This window comes from Chenopodium quinoa, unplaced genomic scaffold (genome assembly GCF_001683475.1).
Source record: "Chenopodium quinoa cultivar QQ74 unplaced genomic scaffold, ASM168347v1, whole genome shotgun sequence".
NCBI lineage: Eukaryota > Viridiplantae > Streptophyta > Magnoliopsida > Caryophyllales > Amaranthaceae > Chenopodium > Chenopodium quinoa.
Window position 1 is genome coordinate 179,183 of NW_018742907.1, and position 9,108 is coordinate 188,290.

The 9,108-nt window shown below is 31.8% G+C and overlaps 1 protein-coding gene across 1 annotated transcript; it reads left to right on the top strand.

Moving 5' to 3' along the window:
- The first annotated feature begins 6,232 nt into the window (after positions 1–6,232).
- LOC110727480 (transcription repressor OFP12-like) lies at positions 6,233–7,850 on the top strand. Its single transcript, XM_021907035.1, has one exon. The coding sequence runs from the start codon at positions 6,533–6,535 to the stop codon at positions 7,271–7,273; it is 741 nt and encodes a 246-aa protein (XP_021762727.1). The 5' UTR covers positions 6,233–6,532; the 3' UTR covers positions 7,274–7,850.
- The last annotated feature ends 1,258 nt before the right edge of the window (positions 7,851–9,108 follow it).

Below are 9,108 nucleotides of genomic sequence, written 5' to 3' on the forward strand. Positions count from 1 at the left end.
TGTATTATTGTAAAAAAAATTGAAAATTATAAAAATTTGATATTTTAAAAATGCATTATTTTAAAATATATTGTACCTAACAAGCTTAGGTATATGATTAAATTATAAGATTGTTTTTCTTATACTTCATACATAGTACAAGTATGTACTTCGTATTACAAATTTACAAATCAAAGTCATACAAGGTAGGTTTTCGTACTTAGCCTTATTATTTTTTTTTTTTAATGACAACTCTTACTTAGCTTTGACCACGTAAATAATAAGCGTAAAGACAAAAAGAATTTAGGTAGTAGTATATCATAAGATTCAAATTTTCAAATCACTCTAACATCCCATATGTTTGGATTATTACTACTAGGCCAGTGTCCTTTGAATCGGATGATATGAAACTAAAATTTTGGCTGTATATTTGAAAAAAATAATTATAAAATAATATAGTAGCTTTTACATGCATAAATAATATAGGGTGCGTTGGTACTTTTATATTGTTGCTTAGCTAACCAGCCTAACCCCAAGCCGGAACCTACATGTGCATGGGATAAGATAGTCCCACCTGAATTACATCATAACAGTAGTTTATACAACATATTGTACATTATTATCTTATTACATGCATATGTTACCATTTTTTTTTAATATCCTTTTTTTTTTTTTTTTTTTTTTTTTTTTTTTTTTTTTTTTATCGATCATTAACTTTTACGTTAAAATGAATGGTTTTTAATCAAATGTTCATAGTAGCTTAGTTGTTATAACGATATAGACAATTCGAGTTTGGAGGACAATCATATGGATGTACTTCATCAATTCTTGCACTTTGGACCATATTCATCAGTCACGCAAAAAGGGTACGTTCAATTAGTTATTAAACTATTCTGTTTGTCCAAATTTGTCTTGCATGATGCTCTCGTTAGTTGTTTCCTAATAATTGTCAGCTTTCAAGACTATACACAAGTTTTTAGAATAGATAAGGTAATTAATTAGTTAATACATTGAACATTGGTATATATATTAACATATCAAAGTTTATGCATTGATATCATAAACAAATATATACTATTGTGTGTAGAGAGAGTCTCAAAAAGTAGCGATTTAAACGAGATTTTTTTGTTTTAGATTTTCAGTGCTACCACCTCCAATATTATTTAACTAAATAATTAAACTAGTCGACATCCACTAATTTTTATTTTACAAAACTCTTTCTTTATTCTTAAGCTCTATACGAATACCACTCTACTTAAATGAGCTTGTACTTGGAGTCTTGGAGATGCTTTAAAACTCTATCACTCACATCAACTACATTTCTCCGTTGTGGTTCCTATCACATACGAGTGATAATCATAAAACCTATTTCCTTTGCTCCTCTTTTAGAATTTTTGGTCATATGTTATTGAATATATTCGTGGCCAAACATTTGCATTGAAGAAAGTAAAATACAAAGCGTAAATATAAAGAACGGAAGGATTTGAGCACTAATAGATAATAATTGATGAGATTTAAATGCCTAGAATTAGAGATGCATTTATTCGTTTTTATTTTTGAGGGTCGCTAAATTTGAAAACACACTAGTCAACTATGATTGTGACATTAAATTCTTCATACAAGTCAACTAAAATTAATTGATTAATTGATAAACAAGTCAACAAGTCGAGTAGTAAAATTTTTCTCTTGAATTCTTGATCAATCACGACTATAATTTTCCAATTGATTTCTTTCTTCAGAGATATTAAATTAGTTTGGACTTTTCAGTTTTGTTTATTTGAAAATAGGAATAAATTAATACCTTTATTATATTCCCATACCAGACTACTACTGAACTACTGTAATAATTATGTGTTAAATTCTAAAATATTAGAAACATGTTATTAATTAATTCTTGTTGCATGCTTTTATTAATTAATACCTTAACAATAGAACAAGAGATTTTAATTTTAGAATTTGTATTGTGTACAAATCCTATCCCCAAAATTTCAAGGGCAAAGTTATCAAGTGCATTACTCCGTAGGAATTACTCGTAAACCTTTATCTCAAAGGTGGGCCCTTAAAACATTTATGAATTTTAAATTAGATTATGTTCGTTATAAATTATAACATTAATTAGTATCAGCAAACTCCAATCTTTGTTTTAAAGATCAACTGACCTATTTCAAAAACTTAATGTTTCGGGTGAAAACAATGGGACCTTGCCGAAGGTCCGATGAAACGGAGAAGACTAGATTCGGTCCAAGTAATGTTGGGCCGAAGGTTTCCTGCATAGTAAACACACGTAAACTAGCCTCGGGGGTGTTGCCGAGGAAGGCCCCTCCGATGCTAAAGTCAGTACAATGTGTTGAAAGAAAAGACTATGCAAGAGAATTAGTTGCTTGAGGCTTTGCTTGAATTAATGAGGATATCCCTGTAAAAATGTAATATTGATGGCTTTTATACCTCTTCATACATGGAGAAGTTGGGCCTTAGCCCAATTGGCTTGCCTTGAGGGCTGATCTTTGACTTTAGCACAATTGGAGAGATGAACCTTGACCTTGGGCTTTTAATTGGATCATTTAATGCCTAAGCCCAATTGGACTAAATTGGACCCAAACACTTAATATTCTTATTATTAGCTTTTTCTAGAGATATTGTGACCATTAGAAAGTAATACTCATCAAAAGCTGAATTCTTTTAGGACACTGATCTGAAAGTGACCTTGTAGATTATAAAGTTTAATTTTAGAGAAGAAGAAAAACTTACAAACGAATTTGAAAACACCTACAAATCAAGAAAAAGTTAAGGACAGGCTAATGACATTATTATTAAAACGGTTGTTTCCAAAATTTTATATAATGAACAAATTAAGGGATTATGGAAGTACACCAATTATGGTCTTAATTAAAATAGAGTATATCATTGTACTCGTACTAGTGCGCTGAATAACGCATTTTCGACTGAAAATGCACATCAAATTTAACTAGTGGCTAAATCATTTACTACTATGAATTAAAAATTAGGATTTGGAAAGGGGTGTTAAATATAGACAACAAAAATAATCAAACCGTCGATATTTAGTGTGAATGGACAATCATGTCCTTAGTATTTCACCACTATCTTTCTTCTTGCCATCGATCACTAACACCTTGACACCACCACCCTAATGGGCGATGACCACCACCACCACCGTGACCGGCGACCCATCACATCCCCCTCAGTGACGACCCACCACCTTCCCTCACCGATGGGGTGGTTTTTTTATTTCCGACAATCGCGGTAACCGTTTACCATGCACGGTAACCAGAGCCCAAAACTAGTTACCAGGCACGGTAATCAGTTTTGGGCTCCGGTTACCGTGATTGCTGGAAATTAAAAAAAAAAAAAACCACCACCTTCCTGCCGGCGAGGGAAGGTGGTGGGTTCTCGTTGAGGGGGATGTGGTGGGTTGTCGGTCAGGGTAGTGGTGGTTGTTGCTGGTTGGAAGGGGTGGTGGGTCGCCTGGGAGGATAAGGGGTGATGAAGTAGTAAGGGCATGATTATCCACTCACACCAAATGTTGACGATGGTGATCATTTTGAATGGCGGTGTTTAGCAATTCACTTTGAAAAACTCACATTTAACGTTATTATTTTTAAAACAATTATATTAGTACTCCCAACATTTGTGATAGAAGGAAGGCCACAAATCATGATCGTGATAGTTGCAATAGGATTATCCGAACTACTAGCGCTTTTAATTAGTTGTGATAAATTGATGTAAACCATGTTAGTTGGAAATATATATGTACAAGTTAATAAAATGTGGACCTATTTGGACTCTCCCCACCATGTGCTCCATTTTTGCTACCTTCATTAATTTGTTACTCATGTAATTAATACTTACTCCTTTCATTTCATTTTTATTTTGTTAGAACTCTTGCAATGATTCACGATTTGAGAGAATACTCTAAATGTGAATATATAATAAGTACTTCAAAATAGTATCAAATTTTTATAATATTTATTAACACATATAACTAGTGATAGATATTAATGAACAAAAATATGCATTGAGAAATGTCCACAATTAAAATATGAACATAAAAAAGAAATAGAGATAGTATATTATCATTATTATGTAATCCATAGTACGTTAAAATGTCTTTTTTTTTTCTCTAATTAACGGTTAATAATTATGATATCCTTGCATATATTTTAGGTCCAATTTAAGCTATTCTCTAAGCTAAAATTAAAAAATAAGTTGGCTTGTTTATTCAATTTACTACATAGCTGTGCATATTTTAGGAACTTTATTTTAAAGCTGGTATATACAGAGTAGTAAACAATCATAAATATATTTGATTTGGACACAAGTCGTTATAACGATAGTAACTTCTAGCTAAGTGAATAAGTTATAAATGCAAAATACGTTGAAGGTAAATTATCAGTTGTTTTTGTCAAATTGATCAAAATATGCAACATTAATTGTAATCTTTAGGTGAGTTGGTGTGTACTGTGAAGTGTGAACTATTTTCTCTTAAATTAGCGATTAGCATTATTTTTCTTATATGATTAGGTGGGCTGATACTTTAATGCAAAAGGCATGTATGATAGAAGCAATTAAACAATCAATATATATGTCTATTTATTAGAATCAAGAAGATACATCTATATAAGGTTCGATTCTCATTCAGACGAAAGCTAAAAGGTTAAAAAGGAAATAATGGATTTCAACTAGACGGTACATAAAATTAACTTTTAAACATCATTATAAAACGATTACTCCTACCTAAGCTATAAGACCACCTACTCATCTATGATTTCAAATAGTATAATGATTGAAGATTCAAGGTGAATCAAAAATAAAAAGTTGCTTTGAATTGAGAAAATGGTAAAAACACAAATTGTTACAGTATTAGAAAAGAAAGTGAGTAGTGAAATTACAATGGTAATTGATGATAATGATTGTAGATATTTTATGACCGTACACAAAAATACTAACACGTCGTGAGGTCATTGCATGATTATTCAAGTTAAACGAGTCACTAAGCCAATCAAAAACATGATGAGTATGAGAATTAATGAGTTTATATTACCTCTGTTTTTTAATTAGTTGACACGTTTTGACTTTAGCACTATTTATCACACATTTTTCTTTGACCGTGTTTTGTGATTTATATGTAATAACAAATATAGTGATGTAGGATCTTGTTATAATCTTCACAATATATATTTTCTAAATATCAAATTTTTATAATTTTTGCTTATCGAAATTAAAGATATTAATGGTTGAATTTATGTATTGACAAACGTGACTAAAGGAACGTGTCAACTAAAAAGAAATGGAGGAAGTATTAGTTAAGTTGTAGGGGTGATACCTAAGATTTAGAATTAAATATCTTAGAACATTATTATTTTCGCTTGTAGCTCTCTAACAACGATTATTCTTAATCATGGTTAATTAGATTTCTGGATTAGGGTCATTTCGTGATGAAATAAACTGTTGCAGTGTAACGTGCAATTGCCAATTGGTGTTGACAAAGATAATAGTCCACACAAATAATTAGCACAACTCCACTTTGGATGAAAATCAATAAGTGGAATGGAAAATTGGAGATTACAAACTCCACTTTGATTGGAATATTGGGCCCATACTTTTTCCACTAACCACCGCAAGATATGGCAAACTGAAATCAGTCCTCAAGCTCAACTTATTACCCATTTCTATAATAAAATTACAATATACTCCATAAAATTACAATATACTCCACAAAGAAAATTCAAGTGTTTTCTTGAATGAGAAAAGAGGGCATGAATGAAGAAAAATCATACTCTTCCACTTATAGTTGTCTCTTTTGTATCTTCTTTCCATCACTTCCTTAATTCCAAACAAAAAAAGTATTACCGATTATATTACAAAACCACATTATTGTCATGGACTTCTCACCACCCTCACTACTTAACGAACAATTTCTATATGGCTTAATTTGATACAATAAATTACTTTAAAGGTCTCGTAAATTTCACACATCACAACACCAAATTTAATAATAAAAAAATGCTCCAAAATTTATTCCTAAGATACCCTTTTTAAGAATTGAAAACAAGATCCCCAAATACCCTGTTACTATACTAAATAACTTTTTAAAATACACAAACTCTCCATTAATGACATATAACTAACATTTTGAAGGCAAAATCTTGTAAAAGACAGTCCGACACAGTTCATCAATGAAATTAATCTGTCATCAAATGTTGATTTTTGCCTAACGATTCGATAACCGATTTCTCTATTATTTAAATATCAACCCTTTAGAAATAAAATTTAAAAAAACGTTGTCCTACATGTCTGATAATTACTGTATGATCGAACACAATTGATTTAGAGACCTTGATCAACTAATAATTAAGCCTGACCCCACCTCACTTTCCTTTCTCTCTCTCTTCTTAGTTCTTACTACCAACACCCTTAAATACAGCTCACACACGATCACCTCTCTCTACAGCCCACACTTATACTTTGCATACTTCTCACTAACTAAATTTCTAGAGAGAGAAAATCAACTCAACTCAAACAACCTCACTAAACTATGCCAAACACACTAGGCAAAAACCTCAACTTATGTCTCTCCTTACTCAAACGCCCACAGGCCCAATTTACCCTTTCCCCACAACACCCCCACCCCTTAAACACTAATTACAACTCTCTTTTCGAAGATTTCGACTCCGTCCCTCCTCCCATCACCACCACCTCCTACGTCTCCGCCTCCCCGTTCTCCGTCTCCACTGACTACATGGAGACGGAGGACTACAACATCTCTACTAATACTGCGGCGGTAGGTCCTTCTACTCCGGACCTCACCGCCGCATACGCCTCTCGTAGGTTTTTCATTTCGTCCCCTGGTCGATCAAACTCGATTGTCGACTCTCTATCTCTCTCCTCATCTACCTTGTTTTCCTCTCCTGTAGGGGAGGAAGCAGAGGAGTCCTCGTCTTCTTCCCCTGCAGCACGAGTGGCCGGGGGAGTACCTGTTCACACGTACTCCCCCAACCCCTACGTGGACTTCAGGCGATCCATGCAAGAGATGGTGGAGTCACGTGACTTGGGTAACTTAGAAATCAAAGAAGTATGGGAATATTTACAAGAGTTGCTTTTGAGTTACTTGTCTTTGAATCCAAAGAACACTCATAAATACATTGTTGGAGCTTTTACTGATCTCGTTGTTAATCTCATGTCTACTCCTACTAATCATACTACTAATCATCCTTCGTCGTCTTCGTCTTCTTCGTCTTTTTCCTCTAATGGTGGTATTAGGTATGTATTATCGTAGGTTATTATTGTTAATTACTAGCTATGATTAATTAAATCATTCAATGTAATTAATTAATTGATTAATTATGTCATTAATATTATTACTAGTGAGTACATTATTTTTTTGTGTTTATTTTTTTCCTCTTTTTAACTACTAACCTCGGTCCACTACATTATTTCTTGATTTCAACAACTTGGGATTATAAATCAATAATTGGATGTGAAAATTTAATAATTGTGGAGAAAATGTCTAATTTGGTTGGTCGGTTTTAGAGACAAGATCGGATTGGTTGGCTGGCTTGTTATAAGATATATGACACCTCTACAGTTCTTAGACAAAGCCAAATTATCAAGTACAACTATTTTCGTTTTTTAGGTGAAGGGCGCAAACAATTATTTTTCAAGTACTTGTACTCTGTAATTATAATTTTAGGCTTTTAATTATTTCTTATAGCGTCCTTATTACTAAGAATTGTGACTTTGTGAGAAAATTGCACGACTTACTATTATTGTGTACGCATTAAAGATAGGGAGTAACAAGTAGTGGTCGAAGTGATAACATAAATAAAATTTGATACGAAGTGTATAATATAATGTTTTCTATAAATAGTTTTTAAGTGCTCAAGCAAGCCATAATCCTCCCTTCTCTAATTGACATTCTTCTGAGTACAATAATGTCATATACGAAGTAGTTAAAATAGATTAAAATACCACATAATAACGAAATTCATATAATTATACAGTGTAATGTGGGAGTACTCGACTTTACTTAATTAGCTTGAGAAACCTTGGCCTCTAGTTAATTTTCTTTACCCTATGTTATTTTTCAGCATACATTTCTCAATTTATCACATTAACTTCCTACATAATTGAATGCATTATTATAGATGAGACATTTAAACAAAGAAAAGACTATAAGATGAAACGTAAAATGGAACATAAAAAACATAGAGTCTCAATCCAATACTCAATGTCTCCCACACATTTTAAAACATTTATACCAATAATCATAAATGATTATTATTAATTGCTTGTGAAGTTGTGAACTTCAATTTTCTACCATCATATTGCAAGATTTCTATATAGCTCTGCTAATCGAATATGCCGTGTAATTATTATTATATTGACAAAATTGCAAAATAATACATAAATATAAACTTACGATGACTAATAATTTACCATGAAATCGAGGAGACTTTTATTCTAAGAATACATACGTATGTAGCTTCTTAAAAAAAAACATATTCATAGTGTATAATACTCCGTAATACAAGTTACTCTGATAAGTATATCGTAGACTCGTAGTACATAATTATTCAAGGACAAAGACAACTTTATAAAACGATGGGCAACTCTTTAACTTTCTTCCGGAAAACTACCACATGATCGATGAGTCATTCCTATTACAAACAACATATACGGAGTACTTATTATAGCCAAACAACCTAAACAGAAATTAACACTAACGGACATTTTGGAGCAAATATAAGTATATTTTAGTCCTTATCATATGATATAAAACTACTGAGATATATGTACATGACTTCTTATAATCAATTGGTCTAAATTACTTATTATTTTTGTCCTTTAATCGCCTATTCTTGCTGACTATTATATAACTGTATAAATTAGAATATATTTTGATTTATATTAAATATTAAGATTTTCATCTTTAGTATCTTGGAAATTGAACATAAAGCCAAGATAAGTGGAAATAGGAAAAATAGGAAGAAAGAAAAAGTAACACGTATGTAAAGAAGGGACCAGCAAATACAACAGTAATACATATGACCTTTAAGTTGGTCCATTTTATATAATGGCAACTAATTAGAATTAATGCATAGATTGAACTAC

Coding starts and splice junctions, on each gene's coding strand:
- LOC110727480 (XM_021907035.1), top strand. CDS start 6,533: ATGCCAAACACACTAGGCAAAAACCTCAACTTATGTCTCTCCTTACTC.